The sequence below is a fragment of the Erythranthe guttata genome, chromosome 1 (assembly GCF_056151865.1).
Source record: "Erythranthe guttata isolate IM_541 chromosome 1, IM_541, whole genome shotgun sequence".
NCBI classification, from domain to species: Eukaryota; Viridiplantae; Streptophyta; class Magnoliopsida; order Lamiales; family Phrymaceae; genus Erythranthe; species Erythranthe guttata.
This window is the reverse complement of record NC_142533.1, coordinates 3325832-3339164: the sequence shown is the minus strand read 5'-3', so window position 1 is coordinate 3339164 and position 13333 is coordinate 3325832. Positions and strand designations below refer to the sequence as shown.

General features: G+C 35.9%; 1 protein-coding gene and 1 pseudogene across 3 annotated transcripts; both read left to right on the top strand.

Moving 5' to 3' along the window:
* Positions 1–398: 398 nt before the first annotated feature.
* LOC148772598 (disease resistance protein RGA2 pseudogene) lies at positions 399–5067 on the top strand (annotated as a pseudogene). Its single transcript, XR_016032084.1, has 2 exons — positions 399–3445; positions 4443–5067. The product of XR_016032084.1 is annotated as a disease resistance protein RGA2 pseudogene (transcript).
* A 1997-nt stretch (positions 5068–7064) lies between these two features.
* LOC105973695 (uncharacterized) lies at positions 7065–10665 on the top strand. 2 transcript variants are annotated; one of them, XM_012998727.2, is made up of 7 exons: positions 7065–7397; positions 7971–8037; positions 8138–8190; positions 8286–8375; positions 8524–8699; positions 10014–10071; positions 10285–10665. In XM_012998727.2, the coding sequence occupies exons 2-7, from the start codon at positions 7971–7973 to the stop codon at positions 10462–10464; spliced, it is 624 nt and encodes a 207-aa protein (XP_012854181.2). In that variant the 5' UTR covers positions 7065–7397; the 3' UTR covers positions 10465–10665. The 2 variants fall into 2 exon arrangements, with proteins under 2 accessions (XP_012854181.2, XP_012854182.2); XM_012998728.2 differs by having other exon boundaries at positions 7138–7526.
* The last annotated feature ends 2668 nt before the right edge of the window (positions 10666–13333 follow it).

Sequence of the window (13333 nt, the reverse complement as noted above, 5' to 3'; positions counted from 1 at the left end):
AAATTCTAGACGAGTGATTACAGTTATTCACGACAAACTACCAGCAGCTGAAAAACCAGCTGCTGCAATAATAATAATAATGTGTAACCGAATTACTCAAACATGAGAGTTTTTTTTCGTAATTTGACCGTACCTCACACACCGACAATAATTTACCCTACAATAAACTTTAAGCTAAAACAAAATATATTCTAAAAACTCAACTACCTAACCTATCTCCCCAATTTCCACCGTCAATTCAAATCTCACCTGCACCAATAGGAAAAAAAAATAATAATAATAATTTGCAAGTTGCAATAGAAAATGCAAAAAAGGTTTTTGTATTTTTCATGCATGCATTGCCCAAGAGTGGTTATGTTTTTCTTTTTTTAATTGATTTGAAACAAAAGAGTGGTTAGATAGATCAACTTATTCAAACAAAATATTACTATTTTATTTCCAACACATCACATTCTTAAACATGTCGGCAATTTGATGTTTGACTCCTCCAAATGCATTTGGTCTGATAAAAACATCAAGATCTATCTGCATATAATTAAGCTCCCAATCACAAACAAAAAAAAAACAAAGAAAAAGAAAAAGGAAATCTCAGAGTTTTTCTGCATTTTAATTATTGGTTGAGAAATGGCAGAGGCATTGCTTCAAGTAGTTCTTGCAAACCTGAGCACACTGATCGAAGATGAGTTTGCACTGATTACGGGTGTCGGTGAGGAGATGAAGAAGCTGTCGAGCACACTTTCCACCGTTCAAGCAGTGGTCGAAGATGCTGAAATGAAGCAAATCGAAAGCAAGCCCATTCAGGATTGGCTACTCAAGCTTAACGAACTTATGTACGAGATTGATGACTTATTGGATGAGTATGCAACAGAAACCTCTAAGCTGAAGCAGAAAAACAGCAAATTCGGCCGCTACACGCCGAACCAGATTCTTTTCCGGCACAAAATCGGGACAAGGATAAACGAAGTTTCACAAAAATTGGACGAGGTTGCTGCAGAGCGCGCAAAGTTCCATTTGCGCGAGATGGCGTTTCGAGAGAGGCCAATCGAGGTGGCTGCCACACGTGAGACCGGTTCCATTCTGAACGAGTCTCATCGTCAAGTTTATGGTAGAGAAGAAGACGCGGAGAAGATTGTCGACATCTTGGTCAACCAGGTCAACGACAACGACGAAATCTCCATCCTGCCCATTATTGGTGTTGGAGGACTTGGCAAGACTACTTTCGCTCAATTAGTCTACAACGATCGACGGGTCGTTGACCATTTCGACGTAAGAATTTGGGTTTGTGTCTCTGATAATTTCGATCTCAAGACCTTGGTGAAAGCCATGATCGAATCTCGGGCTGACAGTGCTCCGGACTTGTCGCGCTTGGACACTTTACAGCGTCGACTCTGGCAGTTGCTGAACAACAAAAGGTACTTGCTTGTATTGGATGATGTGTGGAACGAAGATCAAGAGAAGTGGTGTGAGTTGAAAAAAGTTGTTGCATGTGGCTCGAATGGGAGTTCGATTATCGTCACCACACGCCTTCAAAAAGTTGCTGATATAATGAGAACGCTTCCATCACATCAGTTGACGGGGTTGTCGAAACGATACTGTTGGATGCTGCTCCGAGAACGCGCATTCGGACAGGAGAACGAGCGATTTCCCAAGCTGGAAGCCATTGGGAAGCAGATTGCGAACAAGTGTGCTGGTGTTCCTTTGGCTGCTAAGGCGCTTGGAGGTCTATTGCGTTTTAAGAGGGAAGAGAAGGATTGGAATCATGTCAAAGAGAGTGAAATATGGGAACTACCACAAGAAGAATATTCGATACTGCCAGCCTTGAGATTGAGTTACCACCATCTTCCTTTGGCGTTGAGACAATGTTTCGCTTATTGCGCTATCTTTCCCAAGGGTTCTCGTATTAAGAAACAAGAATTGATTTATATGTGGATGGCGCATGGATATATGTCATCAAGCGGAACACTGGAAGCGGAGGATGTTGGCAATGATATATGTGATGAGCTAATTTTGAGATCCATTTTGCAATATGATTCTGATGCAGATACAACCACTTTGATTATGCATGATTTTCTTCATGACCTCGCCCAGTCAATCATGGAGAACAAAATTCCCGGAGCACAAGTCCAAAGGACGAATGTCAGAAGTGCATCTCACAGCAAAATCCGCCAGGTAAATTTACGAAAAAAGTTTGTGGCCTTCCCTTCGAGTTATAAATCAGAGATGGATATGTCTTTCATCTTAAAAAACTTTTTCAGTTTGAGAATATTAGATGCAAGTAAGACAGGAATGAATGAATTGTCTTCTGCAGTATGCAATTTGAAACATTTGCGAAACTTGAATTTGTCTGGAACTGAAATTCGTAGGCTACCCGACTCAGTATGTAGTCTATGGAACTTGCATGTTTTGAATTTGGATGGTTGCAAAAAGCTGGAGGCTTTACCGAAGAAGATGAGGTACTTAATTAATCTCCGTCATCTATTCTTGGAAAATTGTGACGCATTAAGGGAGATGCCATCTAAAATTAGAGAACTAACACGCCTTCAAACATTGAGTGTGTTCGTAGTGGGTCGTGACAGAGGTCAAGGACTTGAGGAATTGCAATGGTTGAAGCTGGGCGGCAATCTTAAAATTCATCATCTGGATAGGGTGGAAGACCCTATTGATGCAAAGAAAGCAAATCTTGGTAAAAAAGAAAATCTCCGTCGTTTGTTTTTGAATTGGGGAAATAATGCCGAGTATTTAGTAAGATCATGGGAAGAAGGTATAGAAATGGATGAGAAGTTGTTGGAGGCACTTGAACCTCATCCAAATCTTGAAACTTTAGGTGTAAGGGGATTCAAGGGTAGGTGCTTTCCAGTTTGGATGTCGAATTCAACTCTAGACAAACTAGTCAAAATTATTCTAATAAGTTGTCATAACTGTTTGCATCTTCCACAACTCGGAGAGTTGCCTCATCTTAAAAAACTGATTTTAACTCATATGGAGAATTTGGAGTACATTCTTGAGGAAGCAGCAGTAGTTCGAAGTGGAAATTCACTATTAAGCCCATCACAACCGTTCCCATCTTTGGAAACACTGAATTTATGGAATATCCCCAACATCAGAGGATTGATAAAAGAGCAAGTGACGATGGGATCACTTGAAGCATTCCCAAATCTCGAGGAGCTATGCGTTGAAGGTTGCTCTTCGTTAATACTGCCACCACTCTCGACGTCCTTTAAAAAGTTGAAGATATTGAAGTGCGGGATACTATTACTGGCTTCTGTGCCCAAGGCGGACTTGCTCAATCTCACTGAGCTTTTAGTTGGCTTCGAGGAAGATACTGTCGGGACGTGTACTCTTGCACTGGAGACACTGCAAAGCCTCACCAACCTCAAGTCATTGGCTATCTGCAATGCGGCCGGTGAACTATCTCTGCCCGGACAAGGGTTGCAACCAGGGGCGAGTCCACCCAAGGGCTAGGGTGGACTCAAGCCCCCCCTCACTTCAAAATTTTTCCCTACTATATATATATATATATATATATATATATATTCCTTTTTTTTTTTTTTTTTTGCCTACCCAATTATATTATTTTATCCACTTAGGGCTCGTTCGGTTTCCTATATTGGATTAGATTGGATTACATGAGATTAGATTAACTCTCTACTGACTAATTAATTAATTAGTTAGTAGCATGTTCGATTTCTTAGATTAGATTTTCTATTAAATTGTTAAAATCGGTTATTATATATGAATTGTCTATAAAACCACTTAGTTTACAATAATAAAATATGATTTTAAGGATAAAACTGTCTTTTTCCTTTTTAGTCACCCCCTATTAAATTAATCTCAGGGGGAGGGGTGCTACTAATTTAATGAAATAGTAGCATCTAATAGCGGGCTTTGATTTTAGTAGCGGTTTCGAATAAGTGTGAATCTTGCCAATCGGACATGCTATTAGCCCCTACTATTTAGTCAGTAGAACCTTATAGCAGTAACCGAACGAGCCCTTACTTTTACTCTAGTTAAGTTCACTTATTCAAAGTCGTCTCACTTCTCAAAGCCCCCTTCATGTCTAACTTGTTTCGTCTTCTATTTCCCAACTTAGTTCTCGTTATTTCAAAAAGAAAAAAAAACTTTGTTCTATTGCATAGGCGCATTAATGGCGGTTAAATTGCTACCCACCGGCGATCGAACGTACACTGGCGATCAATTAACGTTTGATGTCTTTTCTTTCATCTTAAGAATATTAATTATAAGTCAATTGTGTAAATTTCATAATTGACTTGATATTCATGTTTCTTAGATTTTTATAGTAATTTTTAACTTTCGCGATTCGTTTTGGTATTATCTTACGAAAATAGAGAGAAAAAAAATTCAAATCAAATTTTCATCTTAAATTTCTTTGATAGCAAAAATTTTTTCGGGGGCTCTGCCCCCGAACCCCCGATATGTTTAAGCCCCCCCTCGCAATTTTTTCTGGCCTCGCCACTGGTTGCAACACCTCACCGCTCTGGAGGAATTGTACGTATTCGAATGCCCACAACTTGTGGAGCTGCCAGAGGAGATTAAACACATCCCCCGCCTTCAAACAGTATCGTTGCAAAATCTTCCAAAGATGGAGTGTCTACCTGAATCCTTGAAACACCTCTCATCCTCACTCCACTGTCTACAACTAGACAACCTTCATCAGCTGAGTTCATTGCCGGACTGGTTTGGCGATATGACTTCTCTTGAGGAAATCTATATCAAAGAATGCCCGAAGCTAGCATCGTTTCCGACTAGTATCCGACGAATGACAAACCTCCGATATCTGACTGTGAAAAAATGCCCGGAACTCGAAAGGAGATGCGAGAGAGCGAATGGGGAGGACTGGCACAAGATACAACATGTTCGCCACCTGCTAATCGGTGAATAATTGTGATTACTGGAAACCCGTCATCCAAGTAATTATTATCGAATTATTTCCATACTTTTGTAACTGTTTTCAACTCATTATAAGATATCATAGATATATGATTCTCCTTTCCTTTCCTTTTTTTTTTTAATATGTATTCGAAGCTCATTTACTTGGAATTTCAGCTTCTTTGATTAGCTTTTCTTCCATGTTGTATCTCTGTTTGATAATCTCCGACCAGAATCTGTTGATATATATATATATATATATATATATATATATATTGCTATTATTTAGTGCTTTATATGGCTGAAGAAACATGACCTGGTGGTGAGTATATATGCCAAGGATTATGATTTTGTTTGAAGTATATTCCAAAAAGAAGGCTTCATTGCAATTAGTACCCTTATGTTAGATCGAATTACTGAAAAACTACCTTTTGTTATTGGGTAAATTTCACTTTCACCCCTTGTACTTTGGCTCGATATCACGTTACCTGCTTCTACTATCGATTATATCGATTTGCCCCTCTGCATTTGAAAAATTGTCTCAATGTGACCCCGATGTCAGTTTTCAAACTTTTGACCTTAACACCGTTTGGTCTAATATCTGAAAATTACAAAAAAACCCACTCCTCCAAATTTAAATAATTATAAAAATAAAAATAAATTGTGATTGCCGTTGTGGACTATGCTTTCTCATTGTCTTGAGTTATTTTATTTTATTGTATTGTTTTGTTCTTTTAATTATTATTTAAACTGGGAGGGGTGACGTTTTTGTAATTTCATAGTTTAGACCACACGGTGTTAAGGTTAAATATCTGACAACTAACATCAGGGGGCTCATTGAGACAACTTTCAAGTGCAATGGGCAAATCGATGAAATCGAGAGTACAATGAGGTAAAGTGACACCAAACCAAAGTACATGGGGGAAAGTAGAATTTGCCCAATGTTATTTTATTTGCAAAATTCTCATATGATTCAACTTTTTTAGCATGCAACCAGTGGCGGAGCCAGGAGTTTGAGACAGGGTGGGCTTAACATTAACGGGGGTTCGGGGGCAGCGCCCCCGAATTTTTTTTTTGATTCATTCACATAAAAATATAGCACAAAATAAGTACAAATTTATAAACTTAAACTCATAAAAGCTATACTAAATTACTTGGGTGGGTGGGCTTAACATTGACGGGGGTTCGGGGGCAGCGCCCCCGATTTTTTTTATATTCATTAACATAAAATAGCATAAAATAACCACAAATTATAAACTTCAACTAATATAACATAAATTTTTTGATAGATAAGCTAAACTAAATTACTTGGGTGGGCTAAATTAAACTATTTGGGGGGCTAATTATATATAGATGTAATATATAGTATAAATTTTTAAATAATGAGAGTGGGCTGGAGCCCACCCTTGCCAAAGGGTGGCTCCGCCACTGCATGCAACTCCCTAAACAAGGTACTAATTGATAAAAAAATTAAGGACAAAGTTCACTTTGCACCATTGAATTATGAGTTATGTCACATACACGCCCCTCAATTACGAAACGTACCAAATACCTCCCTCGTATTTTTTGGTCAAACTTACAAAAATATAAAATGTTTCCTTGAACAATTACAATCTTACCCCATAGACTAAGTACTAAAATTTCATATATGTTTTGAATGTTTTGAATACGAATTGCTCAAGAATTATAGTACTATACACATACTAAATTTTTAGTGATGTTTTGTAATCTTACCCCACCTTTAATCGTAGTATTTTTTATTTTGGCTGAAATATTTCTAAGTACTAAATTCACATATTTTTTCCATAGACTAAATGTGGGGGGAAAGATTGTAATTGCTCAAGAAAACATTACAAAACTAGTATCCTTAGATTTTGTAAGTTTGACCAAAAAATATAGGGGTGTATTTGGTACCTTTTGTGATTGAGGGGTGTGTATGCATCATATCCCATAATTCATGAGTGCAAAGTGAACTTTGCCCAAAAATTAAACCATAAGGGGATATTTGCCAATAAAATTACATGAAGTAATTTTTCAGAATATTGATATAATAGAGGGGTACTAATTGCAATAAACTGAAAAAATAAGAAGTGTTTTAACCAAAGCATCTTTAACACTATATATTACCATATTACACAAGGAAGCTATCTTATTTTCTTGATAATCTTTTATCAATAATAATTTTTTTTGTATGCAAAGAATTTATCAACATAAATTTCCATTCCTTTTTTATGTGTAAGAATAAAAATAAAATAAAAAATCCAAATTCCTACTCAAAACTTTCTTGGATATCAAGTCTTGGAAGCTCACACCGTTTCTTCACACACACACACACACACACACACACACACACACACACACACACACATATATATATATATATATATATATATATATATATAACCGACATTAGGAACTTGTTATTCAATTTCAAACCCTAACATTAGTCTTGCTCAAAATTTTCCTTTCACCTTTCGGATTTCAATTTTCAACAGCAACTTAGTTAACAGGTAACTTCTTCTTTCTCTCCTTCTTCTAATTGTTTAATTATACTGTGTTGTTCTTCGCACAAACTCGTTGATTTGATGCTTCATCAGTAGTGTGTGGGGGTTCCGATTTGCTCCATTAATTGAGCTGCGGTAGGATTTTTTTTTTTGAAATTTTAAACCCTAATTTTCATAATTGGGGTTTTGTGATGATTCTGGCGGCAGCTCTGAACTGAATTTGTGATTTTGATTGTTTAGGGCAGAAATTGTAGGAATAGAAGTAAAAGAAATTGAGCGCGACGTTTTATTTTGTAAAAAATCAATTTTATGTGGAAACACAGTTGAAGCTGTTCATAGTTCTGGAGATAGAGTTGTTCAATTGATTCATCTATGTTTTGGCGATTGCTTGGATTTTCTTTTTTGTCCTTTAAATCCTGTTAATATCTATTGAGAAGAAATAATGTCAGAAGAATAATTTAAGTCGAAAAGAAAATATACCCGATGTTCGTTTGTCCTAACTTGTTGGGTGTCAAAAAGTTCTTAAGCTATCTGTTCTGGATATATTGATGGATTTTGCTTGCCCTGTTTCTCTTCCAGATGGCAGCTAAACCCCTGACTAACGAAGCAATTGCGCTCACCGAGAAGAAAATGGATATGACATTAGGTATGCTGTATGCATATGAGAAATCCTGTATTCTGATTTACTCTATATTAGGAAATTCCGTTTTGATATATCTTATTTACTCCTTCGATTTTTTATTCAGATGAAATCATTAAAATGTCAAAGAGTGATGGTACAAAGCCTAAGAGAGTTTCGGTGAGATGACCCCTTTTAACACTTCTTGTTTACTTGGTTACTTGATATCCATTTTTCAACGTCTCATTGTAATAGTTTTAAATTGAACCTTTCAGAATCGAGGTCAAAAATTTGTTGACTATGCTGCTCGAGATAAATCTTCCAAATCCCGGACGTTTATGGACACACGATCATCTCTTAGACAGGTATGTAGCAAAACAAAAGAAATATAGTCAATCTGTTCAAGTCAGTTTTCGGTTCCCATTTTTCTCTGTGTCCGTTTCGTTTGTTTTATATTTTATTTTTGACGTAGCATCGTTTTTACCTGATATATTTCATATGATGATGTGGCAGGGAGCTCTTGCTCGAAGGAGGTCAAACTTTCAGGGGAACCAAAACTTTCAAGGAAACCAAAACTTTCAGGGGAACCAGTTCCCTTTGGCAACTGAGGCTGCTAGAAAAGCTGCTGTTGCTCCAATTCGCAACAGACCTTTTAATCGAGGCAGACAATTCAATGTGAACAAACCAAGGTACATCATTGTTTAAACATGGCAATTGTAATTTTTAGTTGAAGATAGTGATATTGCTGAAATTGGAAAAATAGTTGATGTTGTAGCTTGTTCCGAGTCTATATTAGTGGGATTAATGATGATTTGGTTTGGTACAGGTAATATGGTCTTTTGTTGTTCACTTTGCCTTGTCCTCAGCTTGTATACTTTCAAAAGCATGCAGTTAATCGGCATATTGTTTGGGGAGGGAGAGGTTGGGGTGCACCTAAGATTTCGTGTTGTGAAATTTCACTGAACACGTAAAAAGGATGCCACTATTGTTATAGTATTCCTCCTCCTGGAAGTTGGTTTCTAATGCATGCATGCAGAAAGTTTAGAGTTATACTGTGGTTGTCTGTGAAGCCAAAGAAAATTGCTCTGCCGTCGAATAAGTGGAGCATAAATCATTGAAGTTCAACTGTGATTAGTGCTAATAACTGCATATTATTTTGGTGGTGCATCTGTTTAGTTTTTCGGTCCAAGTAGATCAATCTCAAATATCTTGTACACTCGTTGTTCGAGAACTTTGAGATTATGATATCTAACTGGAAGATCAGTGTCAGTTGCTTCATTTTGAAAAATTGACTTGTTTGAAGGTGTGATCTATTGGATGATTCTCTTGAAATTGGTAGCTTCAAAATTGTTCCATTTACCTGATTGGTTACTCGTCGTGTGACAAGATTTCGCAATCATAAGGAACAACTAAGTGGGATGATTGTTTGGTCCTGGTGTTCGTTGGGGCCTAAAAGAATCTGTCTGTTTTCAACATCTCAACCATCTAGTTTTGCCATCCTGGGTTTTACTTGCGAGGGGTCATATGTTGATGGTTTTAGTAATGGAATTGTGGATTTCATAGGGTAGCAATTATGTTTGTTGCGATTGGTCTGGTCAAATGCATGTCTATTCAATAGAGCCCTTTGAAATGTGAAACTTACAAATGATGGCCAATTGGAGTCCACACGGGAGACTGGATATAGATATATCAGATATTGACTTTTCACTAGCTTGAAGTGGCACTCGTATTCTTCATTCGAAAGTTGTCTCCCAAAAGCCTACGAAAGATTTTGGTCTTTCTGATTGGATCCATTCACTCGTTTATCTCAGACCGTTTTAGTGAATTTTCATAGGCTATTACGGGCCCTGGTTTGGTTTATTTTGTACAGTCGGTTATGAAATGCGAGATACGAGAATGGCCGTTGAGTTTGAACCCGGAATTCTACCTTCTATTTCCTGGTTAATATTATATCTGACTGATTTTTTATCAATCTTCAATATTTATTTGTTATGTTGGTGCAGCTTTGGGGGCCAGGCTGTCAAAAAGGTTGCTGCTAATGGAGGCGGCTTTACTGTGAAGGTAACACATTCTTGATATTCTATTCCTGTAAAAGATTCAGACAGTATATAATTGGTCATCAGCGTATATTTGCAATTACACCTGTGAAAGAGTCATGCTATGTTTCGTTGTGCGCTGTCTCAATTTTTCTGTTTAATTGGTCCTATTCAGAATTTTATTGAACCCTGGTAGTATTGGATTAAACTGATTTTTGGTGATATTATGGATTTGCAGAAGCCATTGCAACAAGGCAATGTAATGCCGAAGAAGAAGCCTACTCAAACTCTAGACTCTCGTTTTGCTAACATGAAGGAGCAGAGAATGAAGGGATTATCTCAACAGAATAATGGACAGAGGAGAAATGCTGGTGGCCAAGCTGGAGTGCCATGGGCAAGAAATCGTCTTCGCAATTGATAGTATCGATACTCGATAATCTGTTGCTGCAAATTCTACATTTAACGATAGTCTTTGAAGTCGGTTTACTGGTACAATCTTTTATATTCAATGGTATTTGTACAGCTTTTTCGTTGTGATTTCGGAAAATGTGACAAGTAAAATTTGTTGTAATTTGCCAACGGATGTTCTCTGATTTACGAGAATTTGGTTTTCGTATAATCTGCCACAACTCCCTTCAGGTTCGGAATTCGCTAGTTTCACCCTTGATTAACTGGGTAAATTACATTATTTTCCCCTGATGTTTGGTTTAAGGCTGCGGCTATATGCAAGACTAAAACCACTTGTGCAAGATCAAATTAAATTTTTTAATGTATAAATACTATAATATCCTTACTTGTTAATAAAAATAGAAAATTCAAAATGTGCAATACCAAAAACTCAAAAACAAAAAAAACCCTATTACAAAATCTTCTCCATCAAAACCTTTCTCCTTCCTCATCTATAAACCCACAAAACCTAAACATTCAAAATCATCAAAACTCAACAAATCTTACAAAGATGGTAAGTATGGAGTCAGAAGACATCAAAATAGAAGAATGTACGGTGGGAAAACCCAAGAAAATATGCATTTATGTGTTTTTTTAGCTAGAATATCGTTTTTCCAAAAAAATCCCGTGCAGACACAGTCGACATGTACATGTCGAATTTTATAGGCAAAAATCGACATTGAGATGTCGATTTTTCTAGTAAAAAATCGACACCTTAGTGTCGAAATTTAACTGTTAGCAAAGTAGTCCAAATATACTAAATTTCGACATTAAGGTGTCGAATTTATGGACATATATTCGACACCTTAATGTCGAAATTTAGTTGTTTCATATTTCTTTTTAAAAAAAAAATCCCGCGCACACATAGTCGACATGTACATGTCGAATTTTATAGGTAAAAATCGACATTGAGATGTCGATTTTGGAGTAAAATATCGACACCTTAGTGTCGAAATTTACTATTAGCAAATTAGTCCAAAAATACTAAATTTCGACATTAAGGTGTCGAATTTATGGATATTTATTCGACACCGTAATGTCGAAATTTAGTTGTTTCATATTTTTTTATTATTTGTTATTTGGTCTTGCATGAGCAAACAAAAGCCATTTAATTTATGGGTATATTTGTCATTTCATCTTAATAAAATGAAATCTTTTGGAATATTTCTTTAATTTGGTCTTGCACAAGTGGAATTAGTATTGCATATAGCCGCAGCCTTGGTTTAATTACATATAAAGTCATCAATTAATATTGGGGAAATTGGCTAGACACCCCTTATTCTGGACTTATATAGGTAGAGATCCTAGTTGCTAGATGAATATAGGCATAGGTCCTTTATCACATAAAAATAATATAAATAAAATAAAACAATTAGTATATGGACATAAACACCCTCAATTAATAAGAAAACAAATCTCATACACTCTCTCTCTCTCTTCAATCTTACGTATCTTTCTTCATATATAATCTCTCATATTTGTCTTCCTCTCCATCTCCATCTCGTGTCTCTGACTTTTTTCTTCTGATTTTTTTTTCTTTTCGATCAACACTTTTCGATTTTTTTTCCGATCAACTTCTTTCTTTCTCTATACCCTTTCTCGATTACATCTGTTCGATTTTTTTTTTCCTTTGGAATTCAAATTCTTTTGGATTATGTTGTAGGGAAGGAAAAAAAAATTGAAGCTTTACATTATTAGATGATTTTTCGGTGAAAGAGTTAAAAGCGGACAACAAACATAAATCGCTCATTGCTTGCACAAGGTGAGTTTTTTTTTCTCGTTTTGTATTTATCTGTAGTGAGTTTATAATGTTTGTTTGTATTTCTAATTGATTTTGGTTCAATAAATAGCAAAAAACAAAATAATGAAACAACAAAATCAAATTGTTGTTGCAAACTGCAAATTGCAATCGATAACAGTAGATTTTGTTGCAAACTGCAAATTGCAATTTTTTCATTGATAGAATATTTTTTTATAATTTTATTGTTATTTTTTGCATATTTATGATATGTATGATATTTTTGTTCTGTATCTTTATTTTTATTATTTGCATTTACATATTGCATATCATATTTTCATTTTATTGTTTGTAATTAGATGATGGTGATTTTTTTACTTGTTCGATTTATTGTTTGCATTTGGTGAATTCATAGGTAGTTTGTTGTTTTAAATTCAATAATGCAAGTTTTAATTATTAGTTTGCTATTTGCATTTTACAGAGACAAAAGCGGGGGCGGTTGCTGCAGTGGCGCGACGTTCGTAGTGGTGGTGCGTTTTTTACTACCTGAGTTGTTACCGAACAACAAGCAATTTCTAAACAGCAAACGGCACGAATGCAAATTGGGAAACAACAAATCGAACGAAGGAAAATGGAATGAAGGCAAACTGCAAACGACCTTGTAAATTGCAAACGCTCAGACACCCAAACCTATGGAAGGCTTCAAAATTTGTGGAGATTTTGGTTTTGAAAAAACAGAGAAGAATCGATATCAAGAGATTTGCAGTCCTAATTTTTGGATTTGCTGTATAATATAGGGAGAAAAATAGGGGATTTGATTTTGAGGATTTATTTTACCATATATTGATAGGGGTATTTTTGACAAATTACAAATAATAAAATCTGCTGGAAATTAGAGTTTATTAGATGGATTTTAACACATATAATCTCTTAGAGGAGGACCTATAGCAAATTGCCCCATTAATATTTTATCTTAACTGAGACTTGAATTTAAACTATTTAAATAATATTGTATTTTTACTAGAATATTGTTAAGAGGAAATAATAATAATTGAAAATTCACTGTTATTACCAGAAGAGAGGGTAAAAAAACAATAAGCCA

Coding starts and splice junctions, on each gene's coding strand:
- LOC105973695 (XM_012998727.2), top strand. CDS start 7,971: ATGGCAGCTAAACCCCTGACTAACGAAGCAATTGCGCTCACCGAGAAG. Junction 8,038..8,137: donor GAAAATGGATATGACATTAG/GTATGCTGTATG, acceptor TTTTTTATTCAG/ATGAAATCATTAAAATGTCA. Junction 10,072..10,284: donor GAGGCGGCTTTACTGTGAAG/GTAACACATTCT, acceptor ATGGATTTGCAG/AAGCCATTGCAACAAGGCAA.